This window comes from Electrophorus electricus, chromosome 3 (genome assembly GCF_041902795.1).
Source record: "Electrophorus electricus isolate QZ-2024a chromosome 3, ASM4190279v1, whole genome shotgun sequence".
Lineage (NCBI taxonomy): Eukaryota > Metazoa > Chordata > Actinopteri > Gymnotiformes > Gymnotidae > Electrophorus > Electrophorus electricus.
This window is the reverse complement of record NC_137499.1, coordinates 27,950,113-27,969,908: the sequence shown is the minus strand read 5'-3', so window position 1 is coordinate 27,969,908 and position 19,796 is coordinate 27,950,113. Positions and strand designations below refer to the sequence as shown.

Below are 19,796 nucleotides of genomic sequence, written 5' to 3'. Positions count from 1 at the left end.
CCATTTATTTCTAATTCGCTTAATGTTATATGACAAAGAAAAAGCTCTGGCATGGAGCCTGATATGTGACATGGCTGTCACATGGTGGCCCCCCCGCGCTAATGTAAGCGGCAACAGTGTAAGTGGAATTATCCATTGCATACAAGTGCTCCATCAGTTACACCCCTACAGACAGAAATGAGTTATGGTAAAAAATAATTGTTGGTCATCAAGGGCTGGAAAGGACGACCATGTAAGGACCATTAATATGCAGTACAATTCTCTACATGATTGTGCAAAGGAGCATTCAGTATGCATGTACTCACTATAACGGTTCATAGACCAACTATCACAGCTTGTTAATTACACACCAGCAATAATTAGACAGGGACAAGGCCCAGTGAGGTATTACATGACTCATTTATAACTTTTATTAGTTGACAAATCTGTTCCATACTTTATAAAAAAAAAAGAAAATGTTTTGACTTACTATTCATAATTAATAACTGGACAAAAAGAGAAAGCAGTAAAGGTAGTGATTATTATTTCTTAAAATGTTAGCTTTGCATGATTAAGAGCACTGGCTGATTCCAGGTCTGAAAGTCACTGGTCGGTTAGCTACACAAAATGGAAAAATGAACACAATGCTTACACGTCAACAGATGTAAACAATTTTGCTTATGTAATTATCCTATAATCAGCTTCGTAAGTTTTAAGCGTCTCGTTTCATTTGACATGAATACTGCTGTTCAATTTCAAGATAAAATTTACAGGTAAGATAATTAAACATATAAATCATAAGATCAGAATCTGCATATTCATTCTTTAGCAATATATGGAAGTGCCATACCTTTTTTACTTATTTTTTTACTTTAGTGCAAAATGAGAAGAACTGAAGTATGCCAGGATCCAAAATAAAATCGTTAGCAAGGCTCAGCAGTCTACCTGAGCTAGCCTGGACATTGCCAGGACTAGCTTTACGTGCAAAATAACAATGAATCTGGAGAGGGAACAGACTCTACCTCCTCCACCTACTTATAAGTAATTTGGCTGGCACGATATTACAGAATGGTATAAGAAAGGGCTGAAGAATTAATCAGTTCTATTCCCAATAGAAGTCAAATTAGACCATTCGAGTAATGCTTCCAAAGAAAGTCGGTAGGAAATAGTAGAGGTTTACTATACTCCCGGTCATACTCTATTGACACTTGCAGATCAAAAGGAGTGGCATTTTAGCTTGTAGCTTCAAAAAACACAGAAACTTATTAAGTATTAGCTGTCTATTTCAGCCCATTACTAAGAGCAAGGATGACTCAATGTTGTCATCTTTTTGATTATAATTGCACAAGATGCTGTATAGCAGGATGTCCAAACCTGGCCTTGCATGTCAACATGAAGGGCATGTTCAAATCAAGGACATAAAATACAATAACATACAATATCTACAAAAACTGAAATATCAAGAGATTTAGACAAGGTAGGCAAGACAGACCCCTCAAAACACAATAAATAAACATATTAGTACAGTGCAACACTAACAGGAACAAATAAAATTAATGTGCTCTTTACCTACAGGCAAAATATACACTGCATACACTGCATAATTTAACTGAGCCCTTGCACTTATTAAGAATAAAGACCTGAATACACCAAGGAGAAGCGACAAGTCAATAGATGTTTAGGAGTCCCACGACATCCAGCTAAGCCATTTAGTCAAATATTGAAACACCATCACACAACTCAGCATTCAGGAAGAGTTGTACTATTGTACCACTCATCAGCTGTGTGATGAGATTCCTTTTCGAAATCAACATGTCACGTCTCAGGAGAACCAGCTTTGGCAGATCAAGGCCTGTCCTCCTGGGCTTTTGCAGGTCGCACATTTTGTCTGCCGCGTTTGGAACGTTCACTGCTGCCGAGAGCCTGAGCCGTGCTGCCCCTTCGAGCCGGCGTGACGTGCTGAGCGGTGTCACGGCAAGGGCGAGCAGAAGGCGAGCGTGCAAAACGTGTCCAGCTACTCACATCTGGGCCAGGTGTAGTTCTTCGAGCCCATGCTTGCCCATGTGGTAGCGTGCCAGGTCCTTCCGGGTCACCAGGCCCACGACCTAAACACAACACCGTTTGTAATGCCCACGTCTGTTCTCCTAAGATGACAAGTCGGGACTGAATTTCATCACAACGGATGTTCCTAAGGTCATGGCGTTTCTACTGTGAGGTAAGCTGACCTTTTGTAGAGTGGAAAAGATGAATATATTCATGCCACCTACTACCCGGAAAACAACAGCAAAAAACTGACAAACTGTCATCATAACCTAAAGTAAAATCCAGCCCCCTGGTGGTGGAATGTGAGCACTAGTACAAAAGGAGCTTCTCTAAACACTAGCATGTCTTCCTTGGCATGCAGGTGACTGCTTCGTTTCTTACCTTGTTAACATCATCAACCACCACCAGGTGCCTCAGCCCCAGAGCTCGGAATAACTTAAACACACGAGGGAGGGAGGTCTCCTAAAATCACAGGAAAAGAAATGGTGTAAACACAAACACTGGGATGGAAAAACTCAGTACATTTCATATCTGATTTTATTGTGGGGTTTTATCGCAATCAGTCAGCATGGTCTTATTGGGCCATTTTACATTATTTTACAAAATGTAATTTTGTGGGTGAGCACCCCTTTAATGGGGGAGGAGTAGAGGTGCAAACCTGAGGCACAGTGTAGGGGGTGGGGTTCATGAACTCAGACAGGTCCATCATGCACTCCCTCTCATCCTGTGAGACGTGGATGGACTGGATGGGAGGGAAGCGGGGGTACGCGTCCCTGAAGTCCTTCAGCTGCAGCTTACGTTGGTGCAGCCGGGAATGGGCCCTCTCCACAAACACCTGTCTCTCACACACGCACGCACGCACGCACGCACACACACACACACGCACGCACACACACACACACACGCACGCACACACACATACACGCACACATACACGCACACGCACGCACGCACGCACGCACGCACGCACGCACACACACACACACACACACACACACACACGCACACGCACCCACACAGGCACGCGCACACACACCCACACACGTACACACACACACATGCACACACACACACATGCACACACACACACACATGCACACACACACGCGCACGCACACGCGCACGCACACACACACACACGCACGCACGCACGCACGCACACGCACACGCAAGAATACACACGCACACACGTACAAACACACACACACACGCATACATAAGAAAGCACGCACACATACGCATGCATACACGGATCATAGAGTCACATCTGCTATGGGTGGTGAATTCACACAGGGCAATAACTCAATAACACAACTCAATACTTACAAATGACCAGGGACAAAACTCCTTTTGATGCTGGGTACCCAACTGAGTCTGCTGTTTTATTCCCAGTGAGATCAGTGAATATATATCATTTTTTAATTCTATCTGCATGACATGGAATACAGAGCTGCACAAGGATAAAATTCTGTCTCAACCTCACACATCTCTGGAATCCCTAACACAATCCCCCACCCTCAGAGCTACACGTATTCACAGTATTACAAAAATGTAAATATTTATCTTAACGCCATTTCTCAATTTGCCCATTTAAGACATATATTAGAATTTATATTAGAATTTTCTTACCATTTCAGGATAATGTAAATGTACTTCTTAAAATCAACACTATTTCAAAGCTGCACTCAGAATTTAAGAACATACGAAGGTATACATACCCAATATGTATGCTGCTAACAGTCAAAACACTGATGACAGTATAGAATAGCAGACTCCCATACTCAACCTGATCTTTGGCAAACACTAATGTAATGCTCAATGCAGGCAGTATGTCCATCCACTCTGATTAGTGGGAATAGTTCAGTCACTGCTGCTTTTGGCCGTTTTCATTTCAAAAATGTAATTTGTCACTTTTCTGATGAGACTATGTGTAAGTGGACTTTCTGTCTAGTAACAGATGATGCAAGATTTGCTAAAATGATTGACTTGCCTTTCAGCCATTCACAAAATGTCTTAAAGCACTACTTCACCAGTCAAAAAGTAAAGCACTACTTCGAGAGTCAAGACTCCTCAGTACAGAAGCTGAGAATGTTTTGGGTTAAACTATGTGGAATAGTCTGCACTCACCGATACCAGGGGGTCAACATACATTTTATTACCATTCCTACAGAAATATTGTAAAGCTCATCCTCATTCTCGTCGCCGCAGGATAGCAGTCTCCGTTACTGCTATCCTTACTCCCGTGCTGCCCTCTAAAACAGTGTGGCCCCAGGTAGGTCACAAGGTCACAGCACAATGTTAAAGCATTCTTTACCTTGTGTTTTAGAAGAACAATGAGCTGAGAGCGAAGGATGAGTCCACACAGCTTCCCACTCTGTGGAGACGGACAGACAGGCTCAGCAGGCACAAGAAAAAGGCACGTCATCCCAAACGCTTCGGGCCAGTCCGGGCAGGCCAAACACGAAGCCTGTGATGCAGCTCCGCCCCCTGCGGTACACACCTGTTCGCCGCTGGCCTGCACGATCACCGGGAAGCCATTGTGATTGGTGGCTGTGTTGCTGAGGAAGTCCATGATGGTGCCCACCTTCTCCAGTTGGTTGAAGCAGGTGACCGGAGAGCTCATGACCTCTCTGTGGGACAGGGGGGAAGCATCAAGACCTCAAACAGTCCTGTGACATGCTGGCTTACAACCGACTGCCTCAGACACCTCAAAGACCCCCACTACCTGGCTCTGAACCACTGCCACATCACGAACACAGGCCTGTGCACAGCGGTGCAGTCTGTCATGTCACATGCAGCTCACTAATGACAGCAATGGTGCTTTTTCCAATGCCATCGGAATGCAGAACATCATGCATTAAAAAGGGTAGGAAGTTAAAACATCCTCGTTCTCATGGTCTGTTCCGGAAGAGCAAACCAGTTAGCTAAGGCTATAAGGCTAAAGGATTGTTTTACCTGGCAGTGAGCCAGTGAGATGTGGCAGGGGCTTCCCAGTGAAGGAAAGGAACACTCTGAAGTTTAATGTGTATGTCATAAAGGCCCTGAAAAGAGCAAACAAAACACACAGGTTTTAGGTTTTCTGATGCATTTCAGAGCAAAGTTATTTAGGAAATTTAGGGGAGTGTAGCTACATTGATTCTGAATGTGTTGCAGAGAACTGGCCCGAATTCTTTGAATCTTACTTCTATGAAATAATCCCCCACAATCTTAGCCGTCATTAGCACTAGCATGATGGGGAAACCATAGGTAACATTCCCAGTAGCTTCCACCAGGATGACCGTAAGGCTCAGAGTCATTCTGACAATGCCACCTGCACAACAAAAACAGCTGCTATGAAACATGTGACATGTGATCCAGGTGCTGAAAATAGCAACAATAAAAAGCCCAGCATTCTAGCACCATTTCCTAACACAGCACACGTAAGCTGCTACGAGCACATAGAGAGAGCGCTGACTCACCCAGCTGGGCTGCGGCTCCCATCAGGGCGTACTTGCCGGGATCCGCCCATATCTATCAAAACAACATGCAGCATACAGTCAGCAGTGCTTGTCTGATCTCGCACTGGAGCCAAAATGGCTCAGCCTGGCCTCAACACCTGAGCAAACCGCCTGGGTGGACACCGAGCCAGAGCTGCTACTGCTTCTAGTAGCAGTGCGGTAAAGTCACGCTGATGGGGGTAGCTGTGAGGGGGTGGCGGGACTGGTTGGAGCGGGACAAGATGGGGGAAGGGCAGGTGGAGGGTCTCGAGCTCACCGGTTTGATGAAAGTCTTGTTGGGCAGTAGGACGCCAAAGAGCCGACCCCATGCAGCCCCTATGAGGAGGGAGGGGATAAAGACCCCTGCTGACACCATGAGCCCATAGGTCCAACAGGCTAGGAAGAAGTATGTCAATGTGAAGAAGCCCAGCGTCAGCAAGTTGTAGGTCCCTGAGAGAGCGAGACCAACGTCAGCGGAGGGCAAATGTCAGAGTAACAGCTGAAATAATCAGATCTCCATAAAAGCAATGACCATCACTATGTACAAGATGAGTGTGATTAGGTCTGCCAGCAATGCTTATTTTCTCCCAAGCCTAAATAAGTATTTCAGTAAGAAGCACATTTCACTTAGAAACAGGATTTCTTAACTTAGACACACAGGATTGTTCAGGGGTTTAAATTTGTCTTAATTTAGCACAATACCCTTCAGTCTAATTTGATGTTAAGCACATAAAAATCTGAGTAACTACTGCGTGGTGAATATCCGTTTGCTGGGAACACATAGTCTCCAGGGGGCAGCGCACCATATATACAAAACAATCTTATGGAACAGTTTAAGTACAACAGGGACCTTAAGCCGGTTCATTCTTGGAATGCCATATTAATGACAGCAAATGTCAGTCTACATTAAGCTACTCTAATGGTGATGCTTTAGCCCAGTATGCCCTGTAGCAGTGGGTCGATCGTGGAGCTCCATGCTGGGGCTCTCCTACGCTGGGAAAGCCATCATTGGATCCCATCTGGGATGGGGTGAGCTGGCCAGCTAAGCCTCTGTCAGGTGACCAACTTTCCTGCCTGAGACTGTAAATCAGCTCAGTAAGCCAGAGACTGTTCCACATACATAAATACACAAACACACTCACAAGCAAAATGTTCCGCAGTCACCAAGAATTTACAGAAGTATGAAATGAACATCGCACAAACCTTCTGAACTAGTCTGTGTGAGTTATGGTAAGAGGAGTGAGAACGTAGACACACCTGCACACACGCACACACACACACACACACACCCACCTCGGGGGTTATGGAACAGACTCCTAACACTTCTCTCCGGTGTGTTGAAGAATGTCGTTGCCATGGCGTTGTATTCTCCATCAGCACAGAAGAGCTGAAAAGCAGATACAACACCAAACACTAGACTTGGACTAGCTCCTCCCTGCCCCACTCTCACCCATGAATACACAAACTGGCGAGCTGCACTGTTCCCAGACCAGTGTTCAGAAAGCCACTGAGCTACCTGCAAAGGGTACTCCTCTGAATTATCCATTTTCAGAGGCTTGCAGTCATTGGACAAGTAGATCATAGCAAAGGACACGGAGGCCGTCACCGCCGCCACCATCATGGCCTCCATCACTTGCAGGCATGGCCGGTGCACATACCTGAGGGGCACAGCTGGGTTACGGCACAGCCCACAAGCTCTGACACGGCCCACCAACACCCCAGCCTCTCACCCCCGCCCACTTTACCTGATTCGGAAAATTGTCAGCCAGTAGTTGAGAAGGTTGAAGAGCGCTCCCAGAAGTCCACCTGGGGGGGGGGGGGGGGGGACATGGAGAAGAAGAAGAGAAAATTAAGTGTCACTCAGCGTCCGGCGCGTGGACCCGTGTGGCTCAGGAAGCTGTGGGTCCTGCTGCTTACCTATTGCTCCCATGCAGATGAACAGAGGGATCTCGTAGAGGCTGTACTGCACACACTGGAAGAGAAAGCATGGCAGGGAGGAGCCTTTACTGACGGCAGGATCTGGCCAACACTGGCGCAGCACAAGGTTTGTATGAGCACACGAGAAATAATAGGGGAAAAGAACCGACAGACAGCAAATTATTTGAGAACTCACTTCTAAGTCAAAGGTGCCAAAGTTGATGAGGCCAGGGCTTGACAGCTCTGTAGTTTTGTTATGATAGACGCTCAGGACCAAGTTCAGTGTGAAGGTGGAGATCATTGATGCAAAGAACTTGTTCACAGGAAAAAAAGGAGTTACAAAATTGTCCTCAAGTTTGGAAAGACATAGTGATCTTGAATATACTCACTAAACACCTGACAATATAATACTATATAGTCACCTTATAGTAAATTCACATTTTTACATTTTTCACAGTTTTACATGACAATAATGCATGAATACACTTCCACCACAGTAAATCATAAATGACTTACAATCCTCCATGTAAGCATTTGGTTCCAAAAAGATGCGCCTTCCTCTAAACTGAACAGAACTCCACCTGTTTAGAGAAGAAGCAGGAGATGATGGAAACAAAAAGTCTCCCATCAGAGAGACAGAATGGCTATCCAGAGGTGAGTTTGGGTTGGCTGGAGTGTCTGTCATTCGAAACTAGCCTTCCTGCAGCTAACACTGCCCCTCAGCTGCGCCTCAGCAGTGCTGTAGCAGGCACCAAGTGGATGTGGTTTGAACGCTACGGGGTGGGCGCGTCTCTCACCAACAGGCGCACCGAAGGCAGCAGAGACCCCTGCGGCAGCTCCGGCAGAGACGAAGTCCCTCTTCTCCGTGTCCCTGCGGAAGTACTCGAAGATCTACGGCAAGGCGACAAGGCCAAGGTTCAGCCTTCAGCAGAACAAACTCTACCACCCGGGCACAGATATTAATGCAACTTTTGCAGAACAGACACAGGTAAGGTTCTTCAGCATAAACACATGCACTGCACATATACCAACATGCCCAGCCCACCATTTCACTGCGTGTCCACCATTTCACTGCGTGTTGTACTGTGTATGACTATGTATGTGAGAAATAAACCAAACTTGAAACTTGAAATGTCAAGGGGGACTTGTATGTATGGTACTGTTCTTAAACAAACTGACAATAACAGCTGTGGGCTTGTAAGGTACCAAGAAACCCACCAGCATCTGAGTGTGGAAAAACACCAACCAACCTTGAAATCCTTCTTCAGAGAGGTACTTCTGCCCTGGGACACTCCAGCTGCAACTACTGCTCCTGAGTGAATCATAGGTCCTTCCTGGAGGTGAAGCATTCAGGGTAAAACTTTGATGGTGATGATGCTGGTATGTCTCTTTCGTCACAAATAAACAAAGGGCCAATACCCCTTAGCAGTGGGTAGCATGAAAGATGTAGAATATAATGCTCCGTATGACATTTTCATAGTCTTTCAACATTGTAATGTTGTCTTTGTCCACAGGGCAAGGGCATGATTCCAGCTGGGCCATGCAGGAAAAGGGACCGGATTACGTTTTCAGGGAAGACAATGAAAACAAGCTGCTTTAGAACCACAAAGGCATACAAAACATGAACAATCTCTTAGAGAAATCATTGTCAAGAACTTCACTCTTACGTCTACCTAATGAGGAAAAGGAAAATTATTTTAACCTACCTTAAAGACAATAGTTAATTTCACACAATACAATGGAGTACATTTTCACTCTAGAAGTGTCTGGCAGAAAGAAAGGAAGTATGAAATGAGAAAGCTGCTCTTCTCTTTCCTCACCTTTCCCACAGCCAGGCCCCCAGCTACAGAGCATATCACACCACACACCTTCACCACCAGAGTCTGCAGACACACACACACACCACCGGGCCTAACTCAAACATTCTCAGGAACTGCAACTTGCAACAATGGAAATTTGAACAAATGTACACACGTTACATAAGAAACATTTTAGAAACATTAGTTATTAGAAACATTTTTTTATTTTGTGAACATCTTGTAGGTGTGAGGTTAGACGCTACAACCCATCTGTCGGCATGCAAAGTTAGATACAGCCATCCTCCTACCCCTTGCTGTTAGTTTTTGGGTGGTAGACCACTTTTACATCAACAAAAGAAATACTCCAGCTCTACTGCTGGGCTTCCTACCAGAGGAAAGCCAACTACTATGCCATCACTGGTCTCACAACTGTGTAGGGAACAGTTTACCAAGCAAGTAACATCCTGTGAGCAGTGGTCCTACAGAGTGAATCTGACTAGTGAAGAATAGGGTAGAGAATGCATGGATGCAGTTTGCTGTTAATCTATAAATCACACAGGTGTTACCTAATGAACAGGCCTGACAGTGGAGATGTAAAATAAGTGCTTCAAACAAACCATCAAACATACAGTAGGGCAAGAACATGTGTGAATGTTTGTTACAGTGGCATAAGGGCCTGGATAAATGCATATAATTGGAGTGGGGTAAGGGCCTGGGTAGATGTATATAATTATAATAAGAAAAGCCTAGATAAATGTATGTAATTACATTGGAGTAAAGATTTAGGTGCATGTATATAATTATAGTAGGGTAAGGATGTGGAAACTTTTAAAGTTACACTGAGGTAACGGCATGTGAATGTTTGTAAATACAGTGGTGTAATGACCTGGATACATGTATATAATAACGGTGGGGTAAGGGTCTGTGTGAATGTATATAATAACGGTGGGGTAAGGGTCTGTGTGAATGTATATAATAACGGTGGGGTAAGGGTCTGTGTGAATGTATATAATAACGGTGGGGTAAGGGTCTGTGTGAATGTATATAATAACGGTGGGGTAAGGGTCTGTGTGAATGTATATAATAACGGTGGGGTAAGGGTCTGTGTGAATGTATATAATTACGGTGGGGTAAGGGTCTGTGTGAATGTATATAATAACGGTGGGGTAAGGGTCTGTGTGAATGTATATAATAACGGTGGGGTAAGGGTCTGTGTGAATGTATATAATAACGGTGGGGTAAGGGTCTGTGTGAATGTATATAATTACGGTGGGGTAAGGGTCTGTGTGAATGTATATAATAACGGTGGGGTAAGGGTCTGTGTGAATGTATATAATTACGGTGGGGTAAGGGTCTGTGTGAATGTATATAATAACGGTGGGGTAAGGGTCTGTGTGAATGTATATAATTACGGTGGGGTAAGGGTCTGTGTGAATGTATATAATAACGGTGGGGTAAGGATCTGTGTGAATGTATATATAATTACGGTGGGGTAAGGATCTGTGTGAATGTATATATAATTACGGTGGGGTAAGGATCTGTGTGAATGTATATAATAACGGTGGGGTAAGGGTCTGTGTGAACGTATATAATTACGGTGGGGTAAGGGTCTGTGTGAATGTATATAATTACGGTGGGGTAAGGGTCTGTGTGAATGTATATAATTACGGTGGGGTATGGGCTTGGGGTTAAAAATCAGAAGAGGGGTTTACCTTGAGCCGGACAACTCGAGGAACTTTCACTCCATTTAGGTAGCACTTGATCTGAGGGATTCCACTACCTGCAGCTATGGGCTACAAAAGAAACAACCACAGGCAGAAAGTGTCATATTAGTGTGTGAGTAAAAGAATGCTGACAGGCATTTTATACCCAGAGGAAGTGTGGAGGAGGAAGCAACCCCAATGAGCATGACTGTTATGCCCAGCTGAGTACCTCAAAGCAGGTGACGATGATGGCTCCAACCATGACGAAGGCAGAGTTTAGCACCACCCACAGTAATAAGGAGATGGACAAGCCTCCAACCTCTGTAAACATCTCAATGTCTGAGCTTTTGTTAAAAAAAAAAAAGAAGAAGCCTAAAGCACGTCAGATTTCATGTTCTGCAATATCACAAATTCAGCAGATTATAACTACACATCAAAGCAGAACTCAGTTACAATTATAACAGTCATATAATAGTTACATTACAGTTGCAATTATAATAGTCATATAATTATATAATTACAGCTACAATTACAATAGTCATAATTACAGTTACAATTATAATAGTCCTATTATAATTATAAAATTCCAGTTACAATAGTCATAGGGTTGTACTGTCATATCCATTCCTGATTACGTAAAATGGGAGCAGTAACAGCAGTCACCCCATTTAGAGCAGAAACCACTCAGGATTAACGTCTATTGACCATTAATGCAAGGATACTCTTTTTGACAACAGAATATTTTACTCCAGCCAGCTTCTCCACCACGATGTCAATGAAACAAGCTATGAGCCCTGTGAACACGCCGATGAGACCACAGATCACCCAGCGGCTGATCTCCAAGCACCGGAAACCCTGCCGCACACACACACAGACCACAGTCAGGTTGGGCCAAGAGAATTCATACTAAGCAGAGCTGAATAGGGCAATGCTGGCAGCTTTGTCCCCCTGTCTTCAAAGGCAACACAGCATTGGCCATTATTTCTTGGCATCAGCACGTCACTGACCATGTGACTCATGCGTCTTTCTTCCTCCAAAAATAACTGGTTCTCGCTGTTGTCGTAGTCCAGACTCTAGAAGTTAAAACAATTATGCATGTAAATGAAAATGGGGTGTGTTGAATAGAACATATTACACATTCTAACATTTTACATGCATTTCCAAAAGCAAGTAATATGGTGGGTGGGGACAGTCTAATTGAAGTCAGCCACTGTAAGGGAATTACCTCATATTTGAGGGAAAGCAGCTTCTCATTGTGTGGAATCTCCTTCGGTCTACTCCTCACTGGGTCCTGCATTTCAAGCAGAGCAGGACACAGGCTCAAAGACAGAAGCAGTGATTGTTCATGACACTAACCACCTCTGAAGGGAACATCTCAATTCAATCCATCCTCAAGATGGCAAAACAGCATCCAAAAAAGCACAGGAACAATGACAAACTGGTTCATGCTAGTGCAAAGGAAGCGATTTCTCATTAGTATGTTACTAAAACAAACCACAAAGCCTAAGAATCCGTGTTTTCCCACCACAGTCTCAGGAAAGTTTCAGAAAGAGAAACAAAGTCTTGTAATCTGTCTGCAAATGCAATCCAGTTTATTACATTGACTTGGGACTAAAATCAAGATGCATTTTGAAACGGTGCATGTATTAGTAGTAATCTTTTTGACACTGTGCATGTATTGGTAGAGATCTTTTTGAAACCATGCATCTATTGGTGGGATGATCTAAATGTGCGTTGGGAAAGCACTTTCAATATTTCACATCTCCACATAAGATGACACACAGTGAAACAAGAACTAGTTTACCTCTTCTGTCGCAATGTCTTCCTCAAGATCCACAGTACTCAGCCTGCCTATATGAAATATAGGACCCCCGGACAACTAGGGACCAAACACGTAACATCAGGAACGACTCCTAAAGCTTTGTTTCCAAATGGTTTTTTGTTTGTTTGTTTGTTTTCGAGGAAAGAGTCACAAGTGATAGAACGTTTTATTCATTTCATAAGCTACTACACTTTTGGGAAATAGGAAGTCGTGATTTCCAGCCAAAATTCCAGTCTTGCAAATTCCAAAACACCCGTTCTTCAAATTGCAACTTCAACGACAGAAAGGTTATACAGACTATTGTATTACTAGCTAAGATCCTATTGTGTTAGCTATATTGTTGCCAGCATAAATGACGATAAAGACATTGATGCAAGCTAAAGAAACAGCAATTAACAGTAAATAATAACATGCTGTACATGCACTGTAGCTGTTAACTTAGTATACACTTGTATGCTGAATATTCTGCTCTGACATGGCATACGCAATAAAGTAAGTTAGGTTGGTTAACATATGTTGGTTGCTTGCACAAGCTAGTTAACATGCACAGAACTCAAACATCCTTGTTTCAACTACTATTACAAATCAAACATTCATATTTCAAGACAAACAGCGGGCTTGTTATCTAGATAGTGCTAACTAGCTAGGATAGCTTGCCAAGCAACTTAACCCGGGCACCTGTCTGTTGTATCTGACTTCTTCAGATCCGTTCAGAAGAGGCGTTCGTTCCCCGCGAGTCTCGTCATTTTTACCGGACCACGACACCTTCTTCGCTATGTTAGCCATGTCGGAGGCCGGTAGAGCTCCAGTCTCTAAGGTTCCAAATTCGCAGCTAAAGCTAAAGGACTAGCTATCTCGAACCCTCTGTCCCCATGACTAACGATCATAAGCCAACTCGTGACAAATTCTACGGAAAGCCCAAGAAACCATAAACAACGAAGTCCAAGCTGATGTCTGGGAAATGTAGTTTTATTTATCGCGGAGGTATGGAAACGTTACATTTTCTTTGACAAACAAATAACTACTAATCAGCTTCTAGGAGCTGTTGCTTTTAATGTTCGTATTAATGTCTGAAAATAAAATACCACAGTTGGTGTGTTTATTGAATGCGCATTATAATCTGGCATGTTACTTCAATATAAAACTTATACAAAATATAAAGTGCCATTCTTTGATTTTTACCTTACACAGTTTTCCATGCTAAAGAAAACACCGAAGACATGGCTATGTTAATGTTAATATGCATTGTATATAAAGAAAAAAATATATTTTACAGAATATGGTTTTGATTCAAGGGTCATTCAGCTTTGTCCCACTGTTGTTCTGGAAGGCCAGAGTCCAGCATAGTTTGATGATTTTCCTGTTCCAACACACCTTCTAGGCTAGTCTATTAATTATTATTAATTAATCTATTAGTATATTAATTAGCCTATTAATGAAATGTTTTCATGTAGTTTCCTCCTGGCTTCCATCATTATGTACAGTGCTCCAAGCATTCGCAGGTCACTTGGTGGACTGAGCCATGGAGCACCACATCATCCAGGGTCATCACTGCACCTCTGGGTACCCCTTTCCCAGTGGCCAGCCCAGACACCTCACCTGGACTCAGTGCCCGGCTCCACACGGCAAAGCCTGCCAGCCTGCCCACGAACGCCTCAGCCTCGTCGAACCCGCCTCCCACAACATCTTGCTCCTGTCCCAGCACAGCTGTTCCACCAGGAGGGATCTCAAAACCTTTTCGAAACTTGGAACCGGTGGCGGCCAGACGCCGGTCAGTGTAATACCAGAAGTGGCCCTCAATGGAGGACCAAATCAGGCAGGCATGGTGCCAGCGGCCATCCAGCAGGTTACCCATGGCCAATTCTCGGTATGCTGGGTCACCAATCACAAAATCAATGGTGCCCCGCCCAGAAGACCTGCGGCCGTAGAGCACTAAGGTGTTGTCATTGTCCTCGGTGGCATAGGACAGCAGCGTGCCCATGTACTCAGTCTCCACCCTCAACCAGGTGCAGACAGAAAGTTCATGGAGCCTGGCTGGAAAAGGTTTGTGGAAGGTAACGTAGTTTTTGGTTGATGCAGACGGGAAGAGCAGCACTGAGTTCACATTGCATACTGTATTATGAGGAGAAGAGAAAAACATTAACAATACTTAAATTTGCTAAATGTTCTGACCTGACTTTTTCACTTTTTCAAATGATACAGGAATACATTCATATATGGCACTGTCACTGATGCTGTGACAAGAGAAAGAAAAATGTAAGTTCAGTGCTTTGCAGAAATGTAATTCCTATGTATACAAAGACAAAAGAATTCTGTCCATTTGCAATGTCATTTGATGACTTTCTCATCTTTGAATAACATATAGACACCAACGGGTTCACTAAATGACACTCTTAAGTAGGGCAGTGCAAGTTTTTCAGTTCTAGGAATCAATTCTATATGTGACCTTTTTAATTTCCACCTTTCTTTTAGGCTACTTATCAAGTGCTTTGTAATTCAATGGAATATTTTTTTATATCTCAATTTAAATTTTTGTATATAGATTAAACATGGGTTAAAGCAGTGAGTGGGATTCACAAAGAGTTTGACCTTATGAAGTTATGAACTTGATCAGGTGTGTTAGTGCAGATCAAGAAGGTCCAGACAAATCTTTTAATGCTGCCGAGTAGAATGTTTGCATTACATACTTGTGGTGTGTTTCTTTGGGGTATATTTCTGTGGGATCTTGTGTCTGAATGGAAGCTGAAGAAGATTGTTGATCTGGGCTTCCTCCTCAGGCAGCACTGTCGGCAGGGAGCTGGTGTGGCCGGATCCTGGTGTCCTGTCATCTGAGGCTGGGTATGGTGCTCTGGTGGTCATTTGCAGAGGAGGAGGAGGAAGCCTGTTTCTCATCCTGCTTGCTTTGGAAACTTTGCCCTGAAGTGGCTGCTGCGCACCATACAAAAGCCCCGGATCTGGATTTTGCCGCATCCTGACAAGTGGATTTCCAGAGCTGGAGAAGCCAGTGCTGGCATTAAGGGGCAGTCGCTCGATGCTCCTCATCCGAGCCTCCAGCTTGCTCAGTTGGCCCCGATGTTCTTGGAGGGCATCCCATAGGCTGCGAACTGAACCCCAGTGGGCTTCCAGTGAGCCAAGGCGGTTATGCTGCGCCCCGAGCTCCCACGTCAGGTTGGAGAGCACTGCCCTCTGCTCCTGCAGCTGCCTCTGGGCCAGCCGGACATTCTCCCTCAGTGCACGCTCCGTGCTGGCTAGCCTGAGCTCCAGCCGCTTGGTCTTCCTCTGCAGCTTCCTGCTCCAGGACTTGAGGGAGCTGAGATTCTGGTTGATGTCCTTGTTGAAGGAGCCCATCTCCCTGGAAAGGCTCTCAAACTGCTGAGTCAGCTCTTTGAAACAGCTGTCCATGCCATGGGAGACATTGTAGTTTATGGCAATGCTCTGAAGATGAGCAAGGGTCATCTCTTGAAATCTCCTAAACTAAAGGTAAAAGCAAAAAACTGCACATTAACATATTAAATAATACTGGAAATTCATGAGAAAAAAAAACTAATAGTAATAGTATACTAATGTATTGAACTGATATTTCTCCTAATGATATTCTCTCAAATAATTGTCCTGCATAATATAATTACATTTGCCTAGAAATATGTTTGCCTATTTATGTAAAATAATTAAACAAAAATATTTCAGAAATGGAAATGTATAAAACACTCATGCTATAAAACCTACTTTCTTCCCAAACACAGTATATCACACATGACCCTTCAGCATTCTGTTACCCTCATTTTACAGGTATAAACTTCCCTCACCCTGGTATTTAGAATGGAAAAGGTTTTGTGATTCGCATTGACAGATAAACGTGTTACATGCTCATATCATGACACTAACCTGCTTGTCCAGCCTCCTCAGCATCTGATATAAACGTTTCCTAGTTTCGGTGTGTGCTGGCGATGTCCTCTGCCCCCACCTCAGCTGCATCTGAAGGGCAACCAGAAGCAAGAGGACCCATGGGGTTACCCTGCTGCACCTCATGGTCGATGGGCAACCACGATTGCCTCCTGCTTTCAGTCTTTCGGGCGATGGGAGCCAAATGCCACTGACAGATGTGTCTTCGCATAAAAGCACACCCACCTTAGCGCAAACTTTAGCTCCACTGCACCGCAAAGCACACAGACACCAACAGAGTGTTCAGAGCAAAACCAGATGGGTTTAGCAGAACAGCAACACGGGGCTCCAGAAATATGTACAAGTACAAGCACACACAGACACATGCACACCATTTACACACACTTGAGCAAACTCTAAAATTCTTGACCAATCTTTCCACAAGAGATTATTGAATGCCCTAGATCTATGCATACCAGCAAGTGACAAGAAATGCAAACATAAAAAGAATTGCATTCTCAGTAAAATATGTCATGAGTATGGGTGGTTGTGAGGGTGGAGGAGTACACTGGCCAAATAACAAAAGAAAAACTGTTCAGCCCCAAGTCTCCTACATCACTCTTTTCTGTACAGAAGTGCTGCAGAGAATGTGTGGAACTAATGGTTATGTTTGTCAATAAGAAAAACATGTATTGAAAATAATCTATAAAGACCAAGATAACTGTGAAAAAATTGTGCCTGTGTGTGTGGGTTGGGGAGGAAATACATTTAGTGTCATCTGTTACAAAACACTGCTAGTTACACAGTATGATTTTTTACAGACATTTTTTACTGTTGTAACTATGCACAAGCCATTTTGGAGGAAACTATACCCGGTTTAGCTTCCTGTGCATAGGCTAGGATTATCTACTACCCCACTGCTCACGGTGCTCACGGCATACCCCAGGGCTCTGTTGCTGGCTCTCTCCTATTCATAATTTGCATGCTCGCACTTGGACATATAATTTGTCAACATGAACTCAGTTTTCATTGTTATGCTGATGACCTAGATTTACATCATCTTAGTCCTCTCTCTCTAACTGCATGTGTGACAGTAAGAGGTGGATGAGCTCAAATTTTCTTAAGATTAACTTAAGGCTGATAAGACTGATGTTCTAATAATTACCTCTAAAGCTTATATAAGCACCTACTCTGATCTATTCTTAGACATTAATGGAGTACAGATAAACTTCTCACAATCTCCGTAATTATCTGAATGCTATTTTAGCGCACTCATTTTCTAAATTAAATTAATAATTCAAAATATTCTTTTAAGTTCACATGACCTTTCAAAAAAGAAATGACAGGATGCTATTAGCTGATGGCATACCATAAGCCTGTAATTGTCATACAGGTCTGTATAACCTGCCAAGCGATCTGTTTAAGTATGACACTATAAGACAATTAAAGAGTAGAACATGGATTATTAATTATGACAATATCAAGCTTTAGGGATTGTTTACATATATGCAGCAAAGATCCTATGATTGGATTAACACCTGTAGTGTTTATATTAGCTCATTTGGTCACTGTAGGTGCAATTTCATATTGGATTTCTGTGCAAGTACAAATAGCTAGCATTTGGGTAAATGACTGAGACAATGTGCCTTCTTTGTATGATTATCTTATTAAAAACTTCTTTTCATGTCTCAGTCTGAAGATACTAATGGGGACCAAGGGTCAAATATGCCTAACTCAGCCAGATGTGTTGGATGGAAATGGTGAACAGCATGAAATTGTGAACAGCATGCTTTGGTTCCTGTTCCTAGGGTGTGAACAAAGCAGTGTCATCCCCTGACAGTAAATACATCAACATGAAGACCACCTTTTGTCTCCAGGATGTCTTCAGTCCTCGGAATGATGTGCCACACATTTTGGACAGATTCTGAGAAGCAGGCCCTTCCTCAACAGAAGAAGGCAAATCAAATCAAAATAAATCATGTTTAACAGCTCTAAACACCAGGAAGAGGCAATATTGTTAGAACAATTTAGATTTCTTCAAACAGAACATGTTTAAATATAAAGCTGGGTTAAATATACATTGGGATATACAAAAAATCTGTGTTTTAAATTGCCTTTTTGAATATAAAATTTGAAAATTAATCTAAAAAATTAATTTAAAAATAAATATATATTTCTGAACAGTGCATCTTTATACAGTGGTCAATTTACAGAACGGTTTTGACTATGTTTATCTATGTGTTGTTTGAATTTCAGGCTTGTAAACATGGATGAGTTTATACTTTTGATGTGCAAAGAGGTGCAGTGAATACTAACAATTAGTCAGGCTGCCTGCGATTCAGAAACAGGAGAAGTGAGGAGAGGTCAGCATGGAGAGCAACAGGGTGGTTAGGTGGAGTTAATGAAGTTGGTGTGGAATACTAATTAGAAATAGGGCAGTGCGATAGATGTTGATTAGGTGCCTATCTTAAATTTAAAAAGTAGGCCTTTAGCCTGGCTCTAGAGCTGTACTGATCAAGGTTGACTAAAAGGGGAGGGCTGGACCACGCCCATTTGTATCTGTTATGCAAGCAAGCGCTCCAGGACCTGATGGGTAGAAACTCTGCAGCCCATTTACGGAATGCTAAAACAGAGAGGGGTTTGGCCGCAGCCACTGGAATGCCACCCAGCAGGCTCGGCGGCAGCAGCAAGGGTGTGTCACCTGCACACCGAGTGCTGGGCAGCTGTAAGATCACAGCTGATGGACTCAAACCTAAGCTCTGACTTGGCACACAGACACACACCCCATATCCACCACCACCCTCACCACACACCCTTCCCCCCTCCCGGGTGTGGCTGACCCGAGCAAGTCAGGCAGTGGCAGAAGAAGGATGGGGTCACTGATACTTAAGCAACCACAAGGAATCCTCATGTTGCTCACTCACTTTAAGGATGTGATAGAGATCATGAACGGGCTTTTCCTGTGCAGTGCTGCTATTGAGTGAACATCACCAACAACTAGATGTGTGGGTATGGAAGATGTGAGATATGCTTATGTAAATTCAAAAATATTGAGCTGTTTTGGGAAATTAACAATGTATTTCAAAAGGTTTAAACAAAATTTTCTTGTAGATGTTTGTGTGTGTGCGTGCATACATATGTGTGATCCTTTCAGCTGTGAATCCTAGTTCAAGTA

General features: G+C 43.4%; 2 protein-coding genes across 4 annotated transcripts; both read right to left on the bottom strand.

Moving 5' to 3' along the window:
- Positions 1-380: 380 nt before the first annotated feature.
- Positions 381-13,645, bottom strand: clcn7 (chloride channel 7). 3 transcript variants are annotated; one of them, XM_027002765.3, is made up of 25 exons: positions 13,418-13,645; positions 12,722-12,796; positions 12,143-12,208; positions 11,925-11,990; positions 11,640-11,772; positions 11,147-11,256; positions 10,927-11,007; positions 9,236-9,298; positions 8,666-8,749; positions 8,213-8,306; positions 7,932-7,996; positions 7,612-7,728; positions 7,416-7,470; positions 7,244-7,304; positions 7,015-7,156; positions 6,792-6,885; positions 5,776-5,948; positions 5,481-5,532; positions 5,205-5,332; positions 4,978-5,063; positions 4,523-4,652; positions 4,337-4,396; positions 2,681-2,857; positions 2,404-2,484; positions 381-2,084 (listed from the first exon to the last, which is right to left on the bottom strand). In XM_027002765.3, the coding sequence occupies exons 1-25, from the start codon at positions 13,523-13,525 to the stop codon at positions 1,998-2,000; spliced, it is 2,388 nt and encodes a 795-aa protein (XP_026858566.2). In that variant the 5' UTR covers positions 13,526-13,645; the 3' UTR covers positions 381-1,997. The 3 variants fall into 3 exon arrangements, with proteins under 3 accessions (XP_026858566.2, XP_081567027.1, XP_026858567.2); XM_081710901.1 differs by lacking the exon at positions 9,236-9,298; XM_027002766.3 differs by lacking the exon at positions 12,722-12,796.
- A 37-nt stretch (positions 13,646-13,682) lies between these two features.
- On the bottom strand, positions 13,683-18,155 carry ptx4 (pentraxin 4, long). Its single transcript, XM_027002718.3, has 3 exons — positions 16,625-18,155; positions 15,427-16,213; positions 13,683-14,851 (listed from the first exon to the last, which is right to left on the bottom strand). The coding sequence occupies exons 1-3, from the start codon at positions 16,766-16,768 to the stop codon at positions 14,214-14,216; spliced, it is 1,569 nt and encodes a 522-aa protein (XP_026858519.3). The 5' UTR covers positions 16,769-18,155; the 3' UTR covers positions 13,683-14,213.
- Positions 18,156-19,796: the final 1,641 nt, after the last annotated feature.

Coding starts and splice junctions, on each gene's coding strand:
- clcn7 (XM_027002765.3), bottom strand. CDS start 13,525: ATGGCTAACATAGCGAAGAAGGTGTCGTGGTCCGGTAAAAATGACGAG. Junction 12,797..13,417: donor AAGTCAGATACAACAGACAG/GTGCCCGGGTTA, acceptor TTTGGTCCCTAG/TTGTCCGGGGGTCCTATATT. Junction 8,750..9,235: donor GGGGCCTGGCTGTGGGAAAG/GTGAGGAAAGAG, acceptor CTTCACCTCCAG/GAAGGACCTATGATTCACTC.
- ptx4 (XM_027002718.3), bottom strand. CDS start 16,768: ATGAGGTGCAGCAGGGTAACCCCATGGGTCCTCTTGCTTCTGGTTGCC. Junction 16,214..16,624: donor TGAGGAGGCTGGACAAGCAG/GTTAGTGTCATG, acceptor TTTTACCTTTAG/TTTAGGAGATTTCAAGAGAT. Junction 14,852..15,426: donor CCCAAAGAAACACACCACAA/GTATGTAATGCA, acceptor CTCATAATACAG/TATGCAATGTGAACTCAGTG.